The sequence below is a fragment of the Bufo gargarizans genome, chromosome 7 (assembly GCF_014858855.1).
Source record: "Bufo gargarizans isolate SCDJY-AF-19 chromosome 7, ASM1485885v1, whole genome shotgun sequence".
Taxonomy (NCBI): domain Eukaryota; kingdom Metazoa; phylum Chordata; class Amphibia; order Anura; family Bufonidae; genus Bufo; species Bufo gargarizans.
This window is the reverse complement of record NC_058086.1, coordinates 65,345,029-65,368,672: the sequence shown is the minus strand read 5'-3', so window position 1 is coordinate 65,368,672 and position 23,644 is coordinate 65,345,029. Positions and strand designations below refer to the sequence as shown.

Genomic DNA, 23,644 nt, shown 5'->3' with positions numbered 1-23,644 from the left:
CTCCCAGTTTGAATAGAGCATTAGTTGAGCTCTGACACTTGCGCTGGCTCTCCATTTGCGGTGTATGGGACGGACAGAGCCAGTTACAGCACTCTGCTATCTTAGTTGCATAGAGTTTAAATGGCGCTGTAGTGCACACTTTCGACCGGCGCTCCATTCAAACTGTCGGACATGGCACCCTGGTCCTTTTGGTTGGTAAGTGTCCCAGTGTTTGGAAATACTACTGATCAAACAGTTATCACAGTGGATAGTTGAAATTAATTGGAACCAGAATACCCCCTTTGTTACCACATATAATATATTTGTTCTCAAGTAGCAGATGTACCTTAGTTCCCTAAAAGGGGTTGTGTCACAAAAAAGAGTCTACATTTCTCAAAACAGCATCTGGATCTGAACACTTTTGTAATAACATGTAATATATTTTTAGTCTAGCCACTGAGCTATTCAATAAAATGGATCTGTATGGCGCCACCTGCTGCTTGTTCCTTTCCTTATTTCTCTGTCCACCTCACTGAGATGGTCGCACACACTCACTTTCAATCTTAAACTGTAACAAGCCATATTTTCTGTTAGAAGCTGTGGCAATTACAGGGAAAGAGCAGAAAGGACACCCCCCATGCTGTGATAGTGAGAGAGCTGCAGCAGAAAGGATACCCACCCTGGGAAAGGACATGACCCCTGAGCTGTAGCAAAAAGACACACCCTTAGGCCTCATGCACACGACCGTTGTTCTGGTCCGCATCCGGGTGTGGACCCGTTCATTTCAATGGGGCCACTAAATGTGCTGTCCGCATCCTTTGCTCCGTTCCGTGGCCCCGCAAACAAAATATAACATGTCCTATTCTTGTCCGTTTTGCGGACAAGAATAGGCATTTCTACAATGGGCCGCCTGTTCCGTTCGGACCGCAAAGAAACGGAGCGGTCGTGTGCATGAGGCATTAAGCTGTAATAGGAAGAAAGCTGCAGCAGAAAGGTCCTGCTCCCTGAGAAAAGTACACACCCCCGAGCTGCCAGAGAATCGGACAGACTTAGAGCAAAGTATGGGGAGATCTCTGGACCCATGTGAGGTACATGGCTGGTTCTAGCTTTGTTAGAAAGAGATTGTCATGTACTATATGATGTCTGATTTTTATTTTCACTTCAATCATGGCATAACCCCTTTAAGTGGGACCACCTATAATGGAAACCAAACCTGTAGTCTCTGCTCCTCAGGATGAAACCTATGGCTGATGTAACGCTGCTTCTTTCTGCAGATTGGAGGCCTGCAGTGTATCTCACTGTGTTGGACTGTGCCGAGGAGTCAAACACCAAGATGTGCAAAGACTTCGGAGTGCAAGGATTCCCCACTGTACAGGTACCGACCTCCTCCAGCTTTGTATTTTCCGTCATGCTTGTGCCTCCATTACCAGATTCAGTTATTCTGTGCAGTATAAATTCCCAGTGACCCGGTCTTGTCTTTTTCTCTCCTCCAGTTCTTCAATGCCTACTCGAAAAACCCATCGGACGGTATCAAGCTTTATAGTATGTGGACTGTTCTTCCTGTCACTGATTTTATGGGATGGGGCCGAACCTCTGTTTTTGTGATTCCAAATTTTCTTTGCAACTTCTGCACTTGTATATTCCTTAAAGCTGAGGGGACCTATAGCTTCTCTGCTGAACCATGTCTACAGGTAGTAGGAACTGGATACTGAACCTCAGTAGACGGAGACAATGCATAGGGGTTGTAAGCGTGGGGTCATCAAATGTGAATCTGCACTTACAGGTGAGGGAACATGAGCCATTAGATAATTGCTAAATCTTCTTAATCCAATCACCAAAGGGGTAAAACCTTATGGAATAAGGAATAAACGACGCATGCCACCACGGCAATTGGATTAGTGGGGTTGGCCCACAAACAACACATCACCGGTCCACATGATAGATGGTAAATGTATGATCACTGGGGGTCCGACTGCTGGCACCCCACCAATCACAAGTCTCTTGTGTGAATAGGGTGGTAGTGTGCATGTGGAACCGTCACTTCATTCACAGTCAGTGGGACTGCAAGTAAAGTACCCAGCTATGTCCATCGTGCAAATGAGCCTCTAGGAGCAACGGGGGCGTTGCCATTACACTTAGAGGCTCAGTTCTCTATACAACTGCCGAGCACTCTGCACTTTTATTGACAGGGACGGGAGTGATGACTTTTAAACTGCCTGGCACTATCAAAGTGCAGAGGGCGCAGGAGCAGTACACCTAGACCTAGAGCCTCTAGGTGTAACGGTAACGCCCCTGTTGCTCCTAGATGCTCATTTGCATATATATAAACATCATTTTTCTCAGCAATGCGGCACATATAACACAGATGTCTTCAGCTGCCAAGTGCACATGTAACAGGTCAGCCAGTGTCATAGGGACATAGGTGAACAGCCTGCCGGATCTGTGCTGCTGCTAGTGCACGTGTGCCGCCAGAGGTCCGCTCCGGTCCCATTGACTCTAATAGGGGCGGACCGGAGTTCTAGCAGCAGCACGGCAAACATGCCGAGAGGCAGCCGGAATAAAACTACGACATGTCCTAGCGGTCACGTGCTTCCGCTTGACCAGGAGCGGCACAGGGAGCGGGGAGCCAGGTAAGTATATTCAGTCTGAGGGGCCTGGGTATATGCGGTACATTTTTTTTAGTCTTGGATGACTCCTTTAAGTGATCGTTTTCTCTCATTGTCATCATTGCTGTTTTTGTATCTGCACTCTACCCACGGGCCTCTCCTCCCATTATTAACTTATGATCTACCTCGTTTCTGCAGATCGTGACCCCGATCAGATGAGACAGTTCATCATTGATAAACTGGAGGCACAAAAAGAGTCTCCACCCCCCGCGTGTCCTCCCCTCGAGCCAATCAGGTAGGACTACACCCGAGACGCCAATATTCATATCCCATCTGATTAACATCTTATTCCAGTATCACTTTGCATTCATAGATAACGGGTTTACTCCATGATTAATGTAAACATATAGTACATAATAATCTATTTCTAATGAACTTAGACCCAGCCCTGCACCTCACATGGATCCAGAGCATCTTCTCATTCATTGCTCCAATTGCTCTGCTAGATTTTTTTCAAGGTGGCAGCTTAGGAGGGGTGTGCTCTTTTTCAGGGGGCGTGTCCTTTCTACTGCAGCTGGTGCCAGTTGAAGGTTGAAACTGAGCATGTGCTTCCATTGCGGTGAGCAGGACGGCGAGATTCGAAAAAAGCAAACAGATAGATTTCAGTGCGGTTTTTAAATCTGCAGCATGTAGGTTTACATTGCAGATTTCATTGTTTGACATGTAGTAACACGTGGTTTACCCTGCATGTGGCCGTACCCTGACTGTTCAATTATTCCCCTGTAAATGGCTGCTTGGGATTCTCTCGCATACAAGACCTCCTCAGTCATGTAATGGCCACAATGTGTGAAGACACTCCGAGGCAGGAGGACCTGCCGTCTCAAATGGTCCATATTGAACAACCTCTCCGGGTGCAGTGGAATATCCATTTACACTACTCGTGCAGCATCGCGTTCCTTTGTATGACGTTTTTTGCTTTGTTTACTGAGCAGTATGACCTTCTCTTTCAGCGCCCCTGAGGTCGAACATTTTTTTGAGAATAATGATGAAAGTTACCTAGCTTTGATTTTTGAAGAACATGAAACGTACATGGCGAGAGAGGTAAGGATTGTGCTGTAATGAAGACAACTGCCCTTTCAATCCGTATTATGCACGTTTTTCTGTGCAGAAAAACCACAGCGCAATTGTATGAGAACGGACTATTTGCTTGCACACTTTGTGGGGGGTTTTTTATGCGCGGAAATTGACTGCCATGCAAATTTCCAAATCCGCAGCAGGTCAATTATGTTTGTGGTTTTAGCTGCGGGTTCAGCCTTTTCAAATGAAGGGTAAGATCTTTGGCAAAAGCGCATGAAAACTGCACCAAAAGCCGCAAGTTTGGAGCAGAAAAGCACAGAAATCCGCATGGGGTTTGTGTGGATTTTCTGCACATTCACCCGCACGTGGACGGCCATTTATCTGAACGGCCCACTGTATAATATTACATCCCCTGTTCAGCAACTATGCTTGATTTTAAGGGCATCTGTCAGCAGTTCTGTACCCATGACACTGGCTGACCTGTTACATGAGCACTTGGCAGCTGAAGACGTCTGTGTTGGTTCCATGTTCATATGTGTCCGCATTACTGAGACAAATGAAGTTTTAATATATGCAAAGGAGCCTCTAGGAGCAACGGGGGCGTTACCATTACACCTAGAGGCTCTACTCTCTCTACAACTGCTGAGCCCTCTCCACTTTGACTGACAGTGCCAGCCAGGCGGGGTGACCTTTTTACTGCTTGGCTCTGTCAATCAAAGCACAGAGGGCGCGTCAGTTGCAGAGAGAGCTGAGCCTCCAGGAGTAACGACAACGCCCCCGTTGCTCCTAGATTTGCATGTATTAAGTCATCATTGTTCTCAGCAATGCGGACACATATGAACATGGGACCAACACAGATGCCTTCAGCTGCCAAGTACACATGTAACAGGTCAGCCAGTGTCATGGGTGCAAATCTGCTGACAGATGGCATATAAAACAGCTGCTTTTGCTGGCGGTGGGGGAGGAAGGAGCCCCAGTATGAGCACAGGATATATAGCTATTTGCAGTGGCATTCACATTCTAAAAATGGCCGTCACACCCTGCATTCATTCCAATGTCTACTACAGTATATTCTCCATCTGCTGTTGAAAAGCTAAATACACCTATTCCAAAGAATAACTGAGTGGTGTAATGTTTGCTGTATTCCACAAGATGGCGCATGTGGAAAATATGTTGAGACTATGTAGAATATGATGCTCTGTTCTCAATCCACTGGCGCTGATCTATATGATGTGCTGCGGTATCGCAGCACTACCGCAATGCCTGCTGCCCAAGGGGGACTTCAATAAAAAAATGATATACACGATACTGCGCACAACTTCCCCCGTACGCGTTTCGAACAGTAACGTAAGAACGGAGTCAAGCCACCGGCCGGGGCGTGCTCCAACAAACAATTACCGAACCCGAATATATCCTGTAAGAGACATCTGCAACAAGGAATAAAGAGGAAGCCGCTGAACACAGATCAACAAGGTACTGATTGAAGTAGTTATCCCGTCCTAGCAGATCCAGCAGGATAGGTACGGGGGAAGTTGTGCGCAGTATCGTGTATATCATTTAGTATGTAGAATATGTTGGAGCTATTGAGCCAGGTCAGCTGAGCCCCCCCCCCCATTTATTTTTCTACAAATCTGCTGTAGTAGTTGGAAAAATGGTGCGGCAGGGTGTCCTATCAATGTGGTTTTTGTGGAATTGTGCCTGAAAACTGGTAATTTCCTGGTGGGATTCCCCTGCTGGCCCCCCACCACCACAGGCGCTCATCCTTGCAGGTAACACCCAGCTTCCCTCAGTACTGCCTGATCTTTAATGATTCCTTAAACTTAGGTCATTTGTCTCATATGAAGTCATTGGATCATGTTTGAAGGTTGTAAGTTTTCTGTACGACACAAAAAGTCCGGTAATGCTCAGTTCTCCTCCGGCGAGGTGCAAAAAACCCCGGAGTGGAACTGCAGCTAGAACTGAAACCCATTGTTTTCTATGGGATTATTCATAATCCTCCAGCGCATCACTGATGGGTGTCAGATAGCACCGGGCAGAAAAATGCTGCATCAGTCTATAGACGCCGGATCGATGCACGGAAGTGCTGCGCACATATAGCACCATACAATAACTGGCCAGGCACAACGGATATATGTGAGGCTGGCCTCAGGCACAACTGATATATGTGAGGCTGTCCTCAGGCACAACTGATATATGTGAGGCTGGCCTCAGGCACAACTGATATATGTGAGGCTGGCCTCAGGCACAACGGATATATGTGAGGCTGGCCTCAGGCACAACTGATATATGTGAGGCTGGCCTCAGGCACAACGGATATATGTGAGGCTGACCTCAGGCACAACTGATATATGTGAGGCTGGCCTCAGGCACAACTGATATATGTGAGGCTGGCCTCAGGCACAACTGATATATGTGAGGCTGGCCTCAGGCACAACGGATATATGTGAGGCTGGCCTCAGGCACAACGGATATATGTGAGGCTGGCCTCAGGCACAACTGATATATGTGAGGCTGGCCTCAGGCACAACTGATATATGTGAGGCTGGCCTCAGGCACAACTGATATATGTGAGGCTGGCCTCAGGCCCCCTTCATTCTCAGGCCTTCACATTTGCATTATCAAAAGCACGTTTTCTTCTGCTTCTGGTGCATTGTACGGATCCGTCCTCAGCACACGGTTGTCAGAGTAAATGGATATGAATTAATATGTAAAGCCGATCAAGGCCTTCATTCTCTCCTCTCTTTCAGGTGGCTCTAGACATGGTGCAGTATCAGGGGGTCTCTGTACGGAGGGTACTCAAGGACGAAGCTGAACTGGTAGAAAAGTTTAAGGTGTCCTCATTCCCAACTGGTTTCCTTCTGTGTAAAAATGGATCTGTTAGTAAAATTAACCTGTGAGTATCTGGAAGTGTGGCCATTTATATCCTCTGATCAGTAACGCTGGATGTCCGTCATCGTGTCTTGTTCTATTACAGGAAGGAGGAGAGCCGGGCACATTATACACCATTTCTGCGGTCACTTCCCTGGGGTGAGGAAAGTTATCACCAATCTGATTACGTGGTCTGCAGACCCTGTGGATGACACAGTGGTCCGTAGGGCTGTGAACAGGTACGAAGAATTGTCTTCTCTTGCAAGAGCATGCTTGCCTTGTAAATATGATCTGCCTTGGTATTTAGTGTTGTAGAACCATACTGTGTCTCTGGATAGGTCACCAGGTATCTGATTGGTCGGGGTCCGACACCCGGGACCCCCACCGATCAGCTGTTTGAGAAGGCCCCGGCCCTCGCAAGATCGCCACGGCCTTCTCCCTGCTCACCATGCCTTGTACTTAGTACAGCGGCTCTGCCTAATATCCCAGCTCCGCTACATTCACTTCAATGGGGCTGAGCTGCTCCTCGGCCATGTGTCACGGCTGAGGATGGGGAAAATCCTTAGCCGTGCGATGCCAGAAGATGTTAATGGCTGCTCGGCCAGGACGACAGAATTAGGGAGCAGGTCACCTCCTAATACATCCCTAATCCGTCCCTAACTCCTAGCTGCATGGGCCGACCTTGAAGGTAGGAGGGCCCATGCTCAGGAACCTCGGATCCCTACTCACCCTCCGACCGGTCCCTGAACTTAGGAGTAGGGTAAGACGACCTGTTCCTTCTGGAAACGGAGGAACAGGAGTCTCACTGGCCAAGCTGCAGGAAAAAGGGGAACAGAAACAGGCCTATGGATATGGCAGGTGCTGCACTAGTTCCTGCCACAGCCTTGCTGACTGGATCCGTGTGCAGGCAAGCTGAAGTCCACAACAATACTAATAGAACTCAGCACACACACATCCACACACAGGAACCCAGATCCATAGCTGCACAGAATAATAAAGGAAAACATCAACAGAACATCACATAAACTTAAAATTATGACCACAAGGGTGGCCCCCACTGGCAGGTGAAATAACACAGGAGGCTACTCCAGCTAGCAATGCCTGAAGTACCCACCAGACTGGAGATAACCATGAGGCTTTATAGGCCCAAGTAGTCACAGACACACCCAGTGTACACACACACAGAAGGGAATTAACCCTTCCAACACCAGGAAGTGTAGTGAGACCACATAAAGGGAAATACACACAAATACTCACTGCAGCTGTTACCGTTGACAACGACATGTGTGGCAAACGTGTCCTGGGAGCCGGCCAAAAGGCCGAGACACTGCCACCACATGTACAAACACCAAACGTTGCCACGGGCAGCCACAGATGAAAGGAAAATGTCAGAGTGCACACCAAACATAAAACAGAGTGCACACCAGACATTCAGAGTGCATACATACACACACAAGACTGAGGTGTAACCGCATGCACTTGACAGTAAGCTACCTAGCACCAGCTCCGGCTGCTATACTGCCAAGTACAATCACATGTTGCCAGCGGCAACCACAAGTGAGGCAACATACTAGCGGCCCTCACCTGTGGCTGAACAACAAGACCCAAACCGCAGGCAAGAGGAGTCACGACCATGACCATGGCCGTGACACCATGAGACTGATGAACGTGGCGTCACTGGCCTAAGGAAAGCTGGGAGAAGGCTGTGGTGCTACTGTGATCAAACATCTGATCGGCGGGGGTCCCAGGTGTTGGGCCCCCACCAATAAGATACTGGTGACCTTTCCAGAAGATAGGTTTTTAGTTAAAAAATCTCGAAAACCCCTTTAAAAGGTTGCGCTGCTCATACTGACCATGCCTGGAATATTCTGTACAGATTGGGAGAGATTTCCTGTGTAAAGGCCCCTTACAAGGGCCGACAGCTGAGGCAGTTATAGGGGAGGAACATTCCTGAGAATCCTCCCGAAAATAGGGGAATGCTGTACTCTGCTATGCATGACCCCCCCAATAGAGAGCAGCATGTCGCATGCTAAGCCTGCTGCCCCGTCAGGACCCCATTCTCGGCCCCCAGCGATCAGTTATTTATTCCCTATGCTGTGGATAGGGGATAACGTTCATGATTGGCACAACCCTTTTAATATGTATTTACAATCATTTATATAAAATGCAGGAAAAATGTGTAGGACTCAGCACAGAAGATGAAAAGATATATACACATTTCGCTATGGAAACCTTTGTCAGGAGTCGTGGGACACCCTGGTGTCAATATGTCATTGGCTTCTGCTGTTTTTCATCCATTGGGACCAGAGTGGTGGGGCACCTTTATTTTTGGGATATTATGTATGTATATTGGTCTGTGGATTGTTAATTGTTTACTATATATATTATTTGATATCAACCTGCTTGTCTACCTTTCCCCTGTGTCTGTGCAGTGGCCTAGGCAATGTATTGTAGTAACTGTTTTTGGCCCCTAGGTGTCCCACTTGTCTTTTTCATCTTCTGCGAGGACGGCTATGAATTTTTCTATTGGCTTCTGTTTTTTTGTGTACATTGGGACCAGAGTGGTGGGGCACCTTTATTTTCGGGTATTATGTATGTATATTGGTCTGTGGATTGTTAGTTGTTTACTCTTATACCAATTTGGTATGAACCTGCTTGTCTCCCTTTCCCCATGTCTGTGCAGTGGCCTAGGCAATGTATGGTAGTAACTGTTTTTGGCCACTAGGTGTCCCACTTGTCTTTTTCATCTTTTGCGAGGATGGTTATGAATTTTTCCTACTTTTTATGCAAATGGTTTTAAATATATATTAATCAAAAATGTGAGAGTCTGTCCAGCATGTTGATATCTCTATAGGTGACGTAATTTTGGTTATACATACAGATTTGGATTATTACACATATTATTACACAGTCCAGATGCTGTGGAATTTTTCTGAATTTTCAGTCCATTGCAGAATCTGCATGTTGCATAACTTAGGTATATTGAAAGTGCATAATACACGTGCAGAACCTCCAGTGGATCAAAGACTTCTGCTAAAAGCTGTAGAAATCGGCTGATAGAATTTCTCCCTTTAAAGTGAAATTTTTATTTCCCCAGTCATAAAGGTCTAAATCTCCTTCATAAACCCTAAAGTACTGCCACTAGAGGGCGCATCGGGGCTCACTATAAGCGTCCATACTCCCTCTTGTGGTGGATGCAGGTAGTCTGAACTGTATGTTTTACATGCAGGGGATTCAGAGCTCTGTAGAACATGCAGTACATTTAACCAGCACAGAATATTTTACCAATTTAGATTAAAACAAAAGTGTTCAAAGGGTTAAAATTCACTTTAAGAGAGTCTGGAAGCCCCTTATACACAATACATTGGTGGAAAGAACTGCAGAGAAGTGTTCCACCCGTGGACTTTCTGTTACTCTACAGTAAATAGACTGTTTGTCTTTGTAGTTCAGGTGATTTACATGGCAGATCTGGAGTCGTCTATCCATTACTCCCTGCGGGTGGAGGTGGCTCGGTTCACCGTATTACATGGAGATCGTCTCAGATCGTTGATTAGTTATATCTCCGTACTGAAAAAGGTAAGGATGGAGGCTATGTAGTTTGTACAGTGAGGAGACGTGCCATATACATGCCTAAAACTTTAGAAGCTGCTGTGTAAGCCTTCTGTAATACTGTAGATCTATAAACCGAAACTAAAGCCCCCCAAAAAATGTAACTGGTCATACCATACCATGCAAAGCAAGAACCGCAACAAAAGAGGTACAACACCAAAAACGCAGTAATAAAACTACCATCTAAAAGAGGCACATAAAAAAAAACCAGAAGGAGGGTGAGCCTGCTAATAATACACAAATAATCACAGAGATGGGATCAATCATATAGTAATACAGACAAGCCAAACCCCAAGATAGCAAGTGCGGTAGCGAGGCTCACCCACCACATCTGACAAGTTTTTCGCTAACTGCTTTGTCTGGGGGTGGTTGGTGGCTATTTAAACTGGAGATACCCAATGAGGACCCTGTGTTACTATATTATTAATTAGTATTTTCAATATGAGGAATTGCATAGCAGGTACGTTTGAAAGATGTACATCTAAAAGATGCCGGAATGCTTACAAGGGAGGGAGGCAGTAATGGAGACGCTGCGCACCAGGAGGACACTTGTCTCTATTACTATACAATGTCATTTGTGCATTATTAGCAGGCTCACCCTCCTCTGTCTTATTGGGATTTTATGTGACTTTACACTGTTTTAAAATGTATTTTCAATAAAGATGGTATTACTTCTTCTTCGTTGTTATTACTTCTGTAAGACTGAGCCACATATTGTATGCTTTCTACAAGATCACATAACCGAGGCCTTAAAAAGAACACATTCAGGTCAGCACTAGTCTCCATGCTCATAAAAGCTAGTTTCACTCCAAAAGTGGAACACAGTAAATACTGCAATCAACCATATTATCCACTGCTGGTGTCCTCTACACGGGGTCCAAGAATCTGGGATATGGAGATCTATTAGAGCTCTGAAGGACTTTGGTTCTCCTTGAGGAGATACAGTGGAGTATGGAAACTGACTTGGACTACGTCCACATCTGTGTTGGGTAAATCCAGTAGTCTGGCAGAGGAGCAAACCACTGGAATTATCGTATCCGTTATAGCCAGACACTGCCAGGGCCCGCCAGTTTCCCCATTCTCTATAATGGGATCCGTCGGATGTTCAGCAATAATGCCAGCTTTCTGCAGGAAAAAAAGCTGTATTTTTCCTTCAGAAAGTCTGCATTCATGCCAGGAGCCCAACAGATCCTCCCATTATAGTGAATAGGGATCCAGCAGTCGCTGGCTATGGTGAGTCCGGTAGTCTGCTTCTCTGCAGGGGCAGACTAGCTGATTTGCCGAATGCAGATGTGCACCTAGCCTTACAGGCAATGCGCCATGGGCAAGATTATGGAAATTAGAAGGGGCGCAAAATTGCATAACCATTCATAACCGAATAGTGGTTTTCCTGATGCAAAATGAAGAATCCATTTTTTACTTCTGAACTTTGCAGAAACACAATTTTTTTGGATAGTAATTGGTGATCTCCAGTGTAAGGGCTTATCTTAAATATTACCACATTTCATCATCCCTAAGGCTATTTTCACACTAGTGGCACCCTTCTCCGACAGGCTGTTCTGGCGGGGGAACGATCTGCCGGATCCGTGCTACCGCTAGTGCACCATGCCGCTGGAGGTCCGCTCCGACCCCATTCACTATAAGGGGGGCGGGCCGGAGTTCCGGCCGCAACACAGCAAACTTCATGAGAGGCGGCCGGAATAAAAGTACAACATCCGGCCCGCCCCCATTATAGTCACTAGGGTCGGAGTGGGCTTCCGGCGGCATGGTGCACTAGCGGTAGCACGGATCCGGCAGGCTGTTCCTCCGCTCCAACAGCCTGCCGGAGAACGCTGCCGCTAGTGTGAGACTAGCCTAAGGCTGGTTTCACACTAGCAGTATTTGTCTGGCCAATTCTCTGCATATTTGCCTGGTTGCAGCCAGATCTCTGTCGGTCCCTCTTATGGTTAATGGGGCCAGCTGGCATTCAGGCAGCGTCTGGTAGTGCCGGATCCAGAGAGCTCCGCCAGGCTATTCCCTACCGAAATAGGGTAGAGCTGCCAGAGCTCCCAAACGCTACTGTGAAACTAGCCTAACTGTGCTATGGATGGGGTTATTGGCGGCAACTGGTAATTGACTGCTAGTGTGAAAGGCAAGATTTACTACTAGGACTTTGTAGAGCCACCTTTTGCGGCAATCACAGCTCCAAGTCGCGTTGGATAAGTCTCTATGAGCTTGCCACATCTTACCACTGAGATTTTTGCCCATTCCTCCTTGCAAAACTGCTCCAGCTTCTTCAAGTTGGATGGTTTGCTCTTGTGAACAGCAATCTTTAAGTCTGACCACAGATTTTCTATCGGATTGAGATCTGGGCTGTGACTAGGCCGTTCCAACACATTTACATGTTTCCCCTTTAAACCACCCAAGTGTTGCTTTAGCCGTGTGTTTGGGGTCATTGTCCTGCTGTATATATTACACGACCAGTCGATGATGCCCAGCTGAATAGTGGTGTACTTTTACATTAAGCAGAGAGCTGGATCAGTATTTCCTTATTTTCATTCGTATCACAGAGTTTACTTGTGCTTTTTTTATTCTTTCAGCCCGTCTCATGGAAAAATAATGAACAGTTTTTTTAGTGCTTCTACTACATTGTAAATGTTTTTTTGTTTTCTGTATCACCTTTCACATATCTTGCATGGAAAGGCCAACATGTTGCTGAAGTAGTGATCATATCATGCGATCCTAATCTATTTCTATCGCAGTACTTTCCTGCTCGCCCCTACTTGCGCAGACTGCTGGATTATCTGTATGCATGGCTGAACAATCGAAGAGCAAAGCTGGTGCCGTATAAAGATTTTGCAGATGCCGTAAATAGCAAAAATCAGGTAAATTGTACTCGGATTTGTCCACCCTTCAGGCTCCTCTCCTGTGGCCTAAGCCTGAGGATGATGGTAAACTTCTCTGCTTTGGGTTTAGGAACAGAATGCGGTGCTGACTCCACATGCCGACTTCATCTGGTGTCAGGGTTCCAAACCAGAATTTCGAGGTTTTCCATGTTCTGTCTGGACGCTGTATCACTTGCTGACCGTCAGAGCTGCTCAGCTTGGAACTGAACAGACCAGTGAGTGTGATTGTGGTTACTTACAGTATAAGGAATAGTTAAAATTACCTATTCTCGAAATATAGAAATGTTGTTGTTTTTTTATATTTCTTAAAAAAGTGAAGAGGGGCATAGCTCTAGTCCAACGCTACGCCTCTATTATTCTCAAGTTTGCTTGCCAGAGGTTGAACCCCCACCAATCATAAAGTGATGGCATATCCTAGCAATGGACCATCACTATATAAGATGGGAATGCACCTTTAATGTCATCTCTGTGGTACTGATGGAAGCCTACACGTGGCAGGATGGCGAAGCTATCCATACTATTATCAATCTGAATGCAGCTCCCTGCCCATCACTTCCTGCTAGAAATCACACGCAGCAGATTTTCTGCAACTGTCCCATACAATACTACTTGCGAAAATCCATCTACATACCGCAGAAACAACCTCATTTAGTCCCAGAGATTTTCTTTGCATGTGAATATACTGTAGGGCAGAGGGCCCCAACCTTTTGTATGTGTGAGCCACATTCAACTTTCAGTGATGGTCGGGAGCAATGGGCAATTCAAAAATAGAGGGAAACAAAAAATTGATACTGGTATTCTAGCATCCAAATTTGCACTGTTTGGTGGTAAATCCAGGATAGGTACTACAGCAATGTCAGTTGCCATTACATATGGTCATAACTCGGGACTATCATGGCGAGCCACACAGCAGGGGGTCGCAAGCCACATTTGGCTCCTAAGCTAATGGTTGGGGACCACTTCTCCAGGGCCTGATGCACACAAACATATTTATAGTCCGCATCCGATATTTATGGTCCATGTTTGATGTGCTGTCCGCCTCCTTGCAGCTATTCCACGAATTATAGAATATGTAGACATTTCCATAATAAGGATTAGGAAAGTGCAGAAAGCACATGGCTTGTATTCATATTTTGTGGATCCGCGGTTTGTGAGCCACAAAATACATACGGTCATGTGCATGAGGCCTCATATTGTAGGACATTTCTCTATCAATTGGTTCCCATTCATTTCAGCTGCCATAAAACCCATACACCCCATTGTACTGACTATGTAGACAATACTGGAAGGAAGTGTTTGTCTCCAATATTGCCGCCCACAAGGAAGTTTTTCAAAAAATAAATAAAAAATAGTTACAACTTTAACAAAACAGACCACATTGTTTGTCTTCTACAGACTTACACCTTATTAATGAAACTAAAATCAAATACCTGCCTGATGCATTCCCTTTTAATTATTTGCAAAGTGAAGGTAAATGAATGGTATAGAACAGAAATCCAACAACGTCCAAAAATTATCTTGTCCTTGTCCTAAGATGCCAAAATGTATGTTTGTTCTATGGATGCAGAACATCTTTCTTTAACAACATTAATGAAGTTACTGATTAGCATAGGTTCACGTAAATATCTGGTAAATCAATTACCTTATTTTTTACCTATAAGAAGCACCTGTCCATAAGACGCACTTAGGGGAAGAAAATAAGAAAAAAATAAAATATTGCCGTCAGACTCTGAAAGTTAATCGGACCTCATGCTCAGAGCCCAAATCAGACACTCAATGTTAACCAGACCTCAGGTCAGACCCTAATGTTAGAGAAAATAAAATAAATCAACTTACCGCTCCAGACACTGCCTCCCCTGGGATCCAGCTCCTGCTCTTCCTGCCGCGCTATTCTGGGACCCGAGGTTGCTTGGTGTGAGATCACAGAGCGCAGCACAGCCTTTGGCCAAGGAAGACCAGTAAGTGATGAGCACCGAGCCCGCACAGGGATCACTGCATTCACTGCTCCTCGGTCCTTCTGTACAAATCAGCACTTCCATAATGGAAATGCTCATTAGTATTTCCCCCATAAGACGAACTGACCTTTTTACCCCACTTTGGAGGGAAAAAAAGGGCATCTTATATGGCGAAAAATACTGTATGTATCAAGAAAATTTGTTTTACTGAAATATTCCTTTAATCTGGCATATGATAATCTAAAACTTCTTGTAGTTCACGTCTATAATGGTAATAGAGGTAAGGGCTCTTGTCTTCCGGCATAGAGTTCCGTCGTCGGGGCTCTATGCCGGAAGAATCCTGATCAGTTTTATCCTAATGCATTCTGAATGGAGTGAAATCCGTTCAGGAAGCATCAGGATGTCTTCAGTTCCGGAACGGAAAGTTTTTTGGCCGGAGAAAATACCGCATCATGCTGCGCTTTTTGCTCTGGCCAAAAATCCTGAACACTTGCCGCAAGGCCGGATCCAGAATTAATGCCCATTGAAAGGCATTGATCCGGATCCGGCCTTAAGCTAAACGTCGTTTCGGCGCATTGCCGGATACGACGTTTAGCTTTTTCTGAATGGTTACCATGGCTGCCGGGACGCTAAAGTCCTGGCAGCCATGGTAAAGTGTAGTGGGGAGCGGGGAGCAGCATACTTACCGTCCGTGCGGCTCCCGAGGCGCTCCAGAGTGACGTCAGGGCGCCCCAGGCGCATGGATGACGTGATCGCATGGCACGTCATCCATGCGCATGGGGCGCTCTGACGTCATTCTGGAGCGCCCCGGGAGCCGCGCGGACTGTAAGTATACCGCTCCCCCGCTCCTACTATGGCAACCAGGACTTTAATAGCGTCCTGGCTGCCATAGTAACACTGAAAGCATTTTGAAGACGGATCCGTCTTCAAATGCTTTCAGTACACTTGCGTTTTTCCAGATCCGGCGTGTACCTCCGGCAAGTGGAGTACACGCCGGATCCGGACAACGCAAGTGTGAAAGAGGCCTAAACAACCCTCCAGTTCTCTATAACATTTCACATTAAATGGTGAATATATCAGTACTGGTCCGTCAGATAGCGAAGCGACGTGTCTCTGATTACCAAGGCTAACCTCTTTCTTTTTCTTTCTCGTTAAGATTCACAGGAAGTTTTAAGGACAATGCGAGGTTATATCCGCTCCTTCTTTGGCTGCACAGGTTGCGCTCATCACTTTGAGGAAATGGCTAAAGAATCAATGAACAGTGTCCGCAGTCTGGATGAAGCCATCAGATGGTTGTGGTTTAGTCATAACCGGGTCAATAAGAGACTAGCAGGTGAGGAAGAATGATAAAAGTCATCACGTGTAGTACTAGACCTAACACATCCTATATACCCATCACTATGCTTACATTGTGGGATTATAACACTGCCAGTGGGAAACACTACTTTTGCAGAGATGTCCCATATGCGTAGGATGAAAAATTCTTAGAAACTGTCACTCTCATCCATGGTTATGGCCTGTTGACACCGGGTAAACTCTTTTTACACAAAGTAGATTCAACTAATCACACAACCATAGGAACCAATGGTCAATTGTGGTTACAAACAAAATGGGTACCCAAATTAAGCAATTAAATAGAACAAAGATGGTGAGTGACCTTAATTAATACCTAACTTTTCATGTACATTTAAAATAATAGCCCAATAAGGACAATTAACAAACAGACACACATAACACACAGTGGTGCAACCTCAAAATTGCTGAACCATACCACAGGAGTATTCTCTGAGGCAGTGGCATAGCTAGAAATAACTGGACCCCACAGCAAATATTTGAATGGGGCCCCCCTCCCCCAGTAATTTTTTTGCAACCCCTTCCTTTCATGCCGCCCCCATTCCTGTGGCTATTAAAGATCACTCTCTCAGACCAGGCCCGGCAGCTGTTCCATCCGTCTATACTGCCACTGTATATCATTTCATTGTGTAATACTGTTGAGGGGGCCCTGACAAAATCTTTTAGTCCTCCTCCTCCTGGATGGGCCCTTCTGGGTCAGGTACCCAAAGCAGCCGCTTCCCCTGCTTCCCCTATAGCTACGCCCTTGCTCTGAGGTAATTGACCCTTGATTAGGGTATAGGAGGGGATCCACGTGCTGGGTCTCTTCCCCTATAAGTCCCTACTACAATTACACTATATATCCCTACACAGGGGGTGAAAAACGCTCACCCTCAAAATGGCGACCCCCGTGTGTCACGCCTGACTCCTAAGGTGTCCCTGCGCCGTGCCAGTTGACTGCCCAGCTTCGTCAGAGGAAAGGAAACGACCACAGGAGCCCTGGTATGGATAACAATAACTTTCCCAACGCGGTGCTTTTTAAAGCCAGCAGCACAGACTAGTAGCCACTCCCCATCTGGCATGTGACCTGTAATATCACCCGTCACATGATCAAAAGCCTGTGACATCACCGTCACATGGGCTGTCATGTGACTGGGAAGGGCCAGCGCAGTAATCACATGATGAAAGGGTGGGTGTATCCATCCAATATCAAGCACACCCACTAAATGACGCTGCTGAGAGGCGTGGTATGACGGGAGTAAGGATGTCAATCAGGCAACAAGCATCCCCATCACTCCCAACAAGGCTGCGCCAAAGCTATAATATCGCTAGTTTATCTAATAGGAGAGTAGTAGTAACTCTTCCTAGTCTAAACAGGGCTCAACATGGCCAGAGTTAAAATGGTCAACAGGGTCTAGAAAAAATGGGGGCTTATTGGGGAGAATATAACCTCCAACTTTAGCATGTCCACAGAGGGCAGAGAGGATATACGCAGAGGGGGACATTGATGGAACCTAAATATAACAGCCATAGAAAAGTTGTTCATTAAGACCCCTCGGTTGGGTCGTTTTCAATTCAAATATCCACCAGGTCTCCCTCTGCAAAATCCTCTTCTCCCAGTCACCTCCTCTCTTCAATGGGGAAACAACCTCAATCCCCATGAATTTCACTTTTTGATAGTCTCCCCCATGCATGAGATCAATGTGTTTCGCTAGGGGAGTATCTCTTCTGTGACGCATATCGCCCAGATGTTCTCCGATCTGCCTGTGGAGCTCCCGAGTGATCTTTCCCACATACTCCAAACCACAGACACAATTTGCTTTATAAATGACACCCTTGGAACGACAATTGATAAAACCTTTTATGGGGTATCTATTAGATGTCACATTACTGGTGAATGTGCGACTCTGAATAATGTATGCACAAGCTATGCAGCCACTACAGTGATAACAACCACATATCGGGTGAAGCCAACCGTCACTCTTTTTCGGTGCACTATAGTGACTGTGGACCAAACAGTACCGTATGTTCCGTCCCCTCCGATATGTGATCTGTGGGGCTTCTGACATGGCACTCCTAATGTCTGGGTCAAGTTGCAAAATACCCCAGTGTTTGGAAATAATCTATTTACCTTTGTCTGTTCCACCATCAAAGGTGGCTATCAAGCGGATTGACTCCTTCCCTTTTTGATCCTATTTAGGATGCAGGAGTTACGTGCAGTCACTTTTTAAAGCTCTTTGATATGCTTTACTCAAGATATGATCTGGGTACCCTTTCTCCCAGAATATTGCACGAAGATCCCCTGCTTGTTCTTTAAAATACCTAAGTGTGGAACAATTTATTTTCATCCTCAAATATTGGCCTGTAGGGATCCCCTGTTTTAGTGGTCTAGGATGGTAGCTTTCCCAGTTAGGTAAAGAATTGGTAGCTGTGAGTTTCCTAAAAGTTTTTGTTTGGATCTCCCCCCTAGGGCCCCTTTCAATCGATACATCCAGAAAGGGAAGTAGGTTACTCGCAATTTCAGAGGTGAATCTCAGGCCTATATTGTTCTTATTTAGAGCTGATAGAAGGTCCTTGAATCTCTCCCTTTCCCCCCGCCAGATTATAATGATGTCGGGGGGATCGGTAAACACTAAATTCTTCTCCCACCAGCCCAGGAACAAATTTGCATATGATGGGGTACAAGGACTCCCCATCGCGGTGCCCCTAAGCTGGTGGTAGAAGGTACCGTCAAAAAGGAAGTAGTTACATGTGAGAGTAAATTCCAATAGTCTTAGAATAAAAGAGTTGTGCACCTGAAACTGACAGCTTCTAGTCACCAGAAATGATTCGACTGCTTTTATCCCAAGATGATGCAGGATTGAATAATAAAGGGCCTCAACATCGATGGACCCAAGCATTGAGTCTTCGTCAAGATAAACACCCTCTAATCTACCCAATAGGTCAGCCTGTATCCCTAATATAGGAGGGTAATGATTTAACGAAAGGTGCCAGAATGGTGTCAATGTAGATCCCAATGTTCTGATTGAGGCTGTTGAGTCCCGACACTATAGGGCTCCCCTTCAGGGTTGTAATCCCTTTATTGATTTTCGGTAAGCTGTAGAAAGTAGCCACTGTTGGGTGTTTACAGTTTAAGAAGTCAAATTGCTCCTCAGAAATCAAATCATTAAGTCTAGCTTCACATAAAATGTTAACTAATTGCCATTGGTATAGGCCTGTGGGATTAGATTGAAGCCTTTCATAGGTTTCTTTGTCTTGTAGGAGACTCATGCACATCGTTCTATATTTCTATATTGTGCAGTGTCCATTATCACGATGTTGCCTCCTTTATCTAAGGGCTTAATTGTTATCTCCCTGTCCTTTTCTAGATTTAACATCCAATAAATACCCCAACCATGGGATGAAAAAATTCTTTAAGCAAAAAAGCCTTTGGCAATACTATTACTAATACATAACCTACATAGAGAATGCCAGACCGCTAATACTGATTAATTCTTTATTACAAAAAAAAATCACAATTAAATAAATCACAATTAATTAATGCATGATTAAAAAGAATTGGTACAGGAGATAAAAAAACGGCATCACTGGAGGAGACATACAGTGGACGCAGATCCCAATTAGTCCATCATAATTGTTACTAAAGTGCATATATAGGATACAATGAAGGCAGGACAGTGGACACAAGTCCTAATTGATCCATCATGATTAGTCTAAAGGGCATTATAGAATTCCATTAAAACAAGACATAGGACATTACCCATACTGTCTCTCCTCCAGGATGGCGCCAACCCCAACGCGCAGTTTTGGCGTACCTTCGTACCTTTCTAGATTTAGCAGGGCCCTAAATTCCGCTTTTGTACAGTTGAATCTCTTCTGGTTCAGTGTAAGCTCCTCTATTTCACAGGTAACCTGGTTTACAAACACATCAATGCATGAAGGATCTCCTATAAGGTGGCATTTTGGAGGTTTTGTTTTTGAGCATTGTGAACGGGCCCCTACCCTCCTGCGGGGTACGATCCTCTAAGCTATATAGAAGTCGCACATCCTGTAATATATCTTGTGGAATCCCTAGCTCCCTGCTTTCTCATTTGTTTACCATTTGAAGTGTTTGTACCATCTTCACCCAGTTAAAGAGATTGAATGTTTGAGTTGGTACAAAGAAGAGTCCCCTGCTTTGTATTCCTATTTCAGCTGGCTGTAGGGTTCTGGTGGATACAATCAGTATTTGACTGGGTTGTTGGGGGGTGTATGACCGTGAGGGGGAGATTTCTGTAGGATTGCGTGTCTGTAGGTGACATGGCACTCCTTGCTCTAAAAAATGTTGGCCGCTTTCCTCCTGCCCTCCTCTTGCACCCCTACCCCTTGTACGTCCTCTACCTCTCCCTCAATTTCTACGGCCACTCTCCTTTTCCCCTTCTGATATTTCAGTATCACTGGATGAGATATCGGATTCTTGTTTTTTATATTGGGTCACTGTGCGATCAATAATAGTGTATACCCTAATTTCACGAAAGTCCTGTAGATCACAATTAAACTGACGATGTTTTCGCTCCTTTAAGCAATACTGAAATTTCTCCAGGGCACTCTTTAACTTCAGTTCTTTGTTTGCAAAATCAGGCTCCTGCTGACAAAGCTGGGAAGTCAACTGGCACGGCGCAGGGACAAGAAGGGACACCTTAGGAGTCAGGAGTGACACAGGGGGGTCGCCCTTTTGAGGGTGAGCGTTTTTTCACCCCCTGTGTAGGGATAGATAGTGTAATTGTAGTAGGGACTTATAGGGGAAGAGACCCAGCACATGGATCCCCTCCTATACCCTACCTATACCCTAATCAAGGGTCAATTACCTCAGAGAATACTCCTGTGGTATGGTTCAGCAGTTTTGAGGTTGCACCACAGTGTGTTATGTGTGTCTGCACCACTGTGTGCGATTGTTTGTGGTTGTTATTGGGCTATTATTTAATTTTACATTAAAAGTTAAGTATTAATTAAGGTTACAAAGCAGATTAAGCCAAGTACTGAAGAACGTGTACATAGGCCCTTATAACCGTTGTCTTTATGCTTTTTGCCCTATTATTTCTTTTTTTTGGAGTAAATGCATGATCACTCATATTGCCTTTTCTTAGGAGATGCAACCGAAGATCCAGATTTTCCAAAGATTCAGTGGCCTCCAAAAGAACTTTGTGCAGACTGCCAGAAAATGGTAGGTAATAACGTGACCTGGGACGAGCCTGCCGTACTCCGTTTTATGAAGACACGTTTTTCTGAGAACAATTTATCATATGACTATTTGGAGGATGAAGCGGTCCTGTTGGCAAAACAAAGAAAACTTAATAATGTACGCAGGACCAGAAGGGAAGCTGGAGACGAAGAAACAGATGCTGAAGAACAGAGTATAAATGAGGCTTTAGTCCCACCAGTCAAAGCAGAAGAACCTGAAGATACAGCTACAGAAACAGATGCTGAAAAGCATAGTGTAAATGATGAAATAGCCCCACCAGTCAAAGCAAAAGAACCTGAAGATAGAGCTACAGTTTCTAAAGAAAAAACAAGTCCTCGCCATAGGCCCACCATAGTAAAAATGAAAACTTTCACAGCTGTGCAAGCTGAAAAAGAGGAAGAAGAGAACATTGTGGACTTAGATTTAGTTGAACATCATATCTTTCCTCGTAGAACATTGCAAGATTCCAACTCCCGCCAGAATGGATATGCGATTCAGCCAGAGAAAATGTTGGACCTTCTCGATTCCGAGTTTGACCAAGAAGCAGTAAGGGCTCGTCTGCTTAAAAGGGGGGTGGATGAAAACTATCTCTTTGGTGTGATGGTAGAAAATGGTGATGTGCACTGGAAAGGGCGTTGGGTAAAGATGCTAGGAGTTGGGTTCTCTCAATTGGACATCAGCATCTGTGTTCTACTGTATTTCCTTACCAGCATGTGCCTACTAGCCATGTACCTGTATCTAAGTTTCCGATCCCGGTTCAGACGGCGGTGTTTGTGTCCGCAGCCATGACGCAAGTATTGTTAAGCAGTTTTATAGTACTACAGACCTGATGTTTTATGGAACTGTATATATTACAAGAGAACAATGTGCCTTGTTAATCTGTGGAAGTTCTGTACTAATAGAGCACAATCTCTCAAGACCAAAGCTCGTCATAATTGTCTTATTTGGTATTTTAAAAAATAAAATCATGCTGTTTTGAAAAAAGTGTGGGTTTATTAAAATTGTTGGGATACTATGATGCAGTGACATCAGCAGACACAGTTACAATAGATGCACATATTTGCTTACCAAATTGATTTCAAGCAGTTGACTGAATTTTGCCTCATTTGTGTTGCTTACTTTAATGCATTCTCTTCATATTGCACTGGCAATTGGAAGACTTGCCGAGACCTGTGCACTACGGAGAGGAGAGAAACAGGCAATTGTAGAAAACCGTTTTCAGACATTTATATTTGGGTTCTCTGAGTTGAGAGAGGTCCACTATTTGCACCCTTTTGTATTAGAGATCAGCTACAAGTGGTAGACATGGCACCTCTGTGCTATGCATAGTCTGTTGGTTTAAAGTAAAAAAATGTACTAATGTAGGTCTCTTTCGATGCTAAGCAGAGTTAAGTGAAATACTTTTTTTTATATTGTTATATTAAATAAAGGAAAGAAGATGGATTAATATTATGTATAGTTATCCTGAAAATACACTGTACTGCAGTGTTTGTACGGAGGAAAGAATCTCCATGTGTATTTGGACTTTGTTGGCCACATTGACATTGATTTGATTTTTTTTGAAGATTCTATCCTTAGGAGAGACCATCACTTAATATAAGGTAGACCAACACTTAAAATAAAATTACTGGTGTTGCATTTTATCACTTTTATAACTTCACTATGGTAGGATTTATGATATCTTATAAAAATGGCTGTCTAACCAAGTTTGAAATATTAGCATTCTGAATTAAAGGGGTTTTCCATCTCCCACCGATCCCAACAATGAAAGGACAACAGGCACTACTTTAGCTCTGTATCCCCGGTTTAGGACCAAAATCTGTTATCATTTACCCCTGAGTTGGAATAAAATAAATTGTTAGTTGTTTGTATTGATTGCACCTGTTAATATGATTACCTCTAAGCCATATTTTTCTAGCCCCTCATTGTAAGAGAGACCTCCCATTTAATTTAATAATTCAGATGCCTACCTTCTCCATAAAATCATTCCAAAGTAATTTGTAAGGGGGTCCGACCTTAGCCAGGAATTCTTGGCCAGTGTTTTACATGGCTGACCACTCAAGGATGGCGGGAAGAATCAGTTTTTACTTAACTTGTGGGAAACAAGTTTGG

At 44.8% G+C, this 23,644-nt stretch overlaps 1 protein-coding gene across 1 annotated transcript in view; it reads left to right on the top strand.

Moving 5' to 3' along the window:
- QSOX1 (quiescin sulfhydryl oxidase 1) overlaps nt 1-22,516 on the top strand; it is a 56,590-nt gene extending 34,074 nt beyond the window's left edge. The window contains exons 2-12 of the mRNA XM_044302391.1: nt 1,254-1,354; nt 1,473-1,521; nt 2,784-2,880; nt 3,596-3,686; nt 6,410-6,555; nt 6,637-6,689; nt 9,976-10,106; nt 12,881-13,003; nt 13,095-13,239; nt 16,136-16,312; nt 21,438-22,516. Of these exons, the coding sequence (XP_044158326.1) occupies nt 1,254-1,354; nt 1,473-1,521; nt 2,784-2,880; nt 3,596-3,686; nt 6,410-6,555; nt 6,637-6,689; nt 9,976-10,106; nt 12,881-13,003; nt 13,095-13,239; nt 16,136-16,312; nt 21,438-22,321 (1,997 nt within the window). The 3' untranslated portion in view covers nt 22,322-22,516. The remainder of the gene's footprint in view (nt 1-1,253; nt 1,355-1,472; nt 1,522-2,783; nt 2,881-3,595; nt 3,687-6,409; nt 6,556-6,636; nt 6,690-9,975; nt 10,107-12,880; nt 13,004-13,094; nt 13,240-16,135; nt 16,313-21,437) is intronic.
- Nucleotides 22,517-23,644: the final 1,128 nt, after the last annotated feature.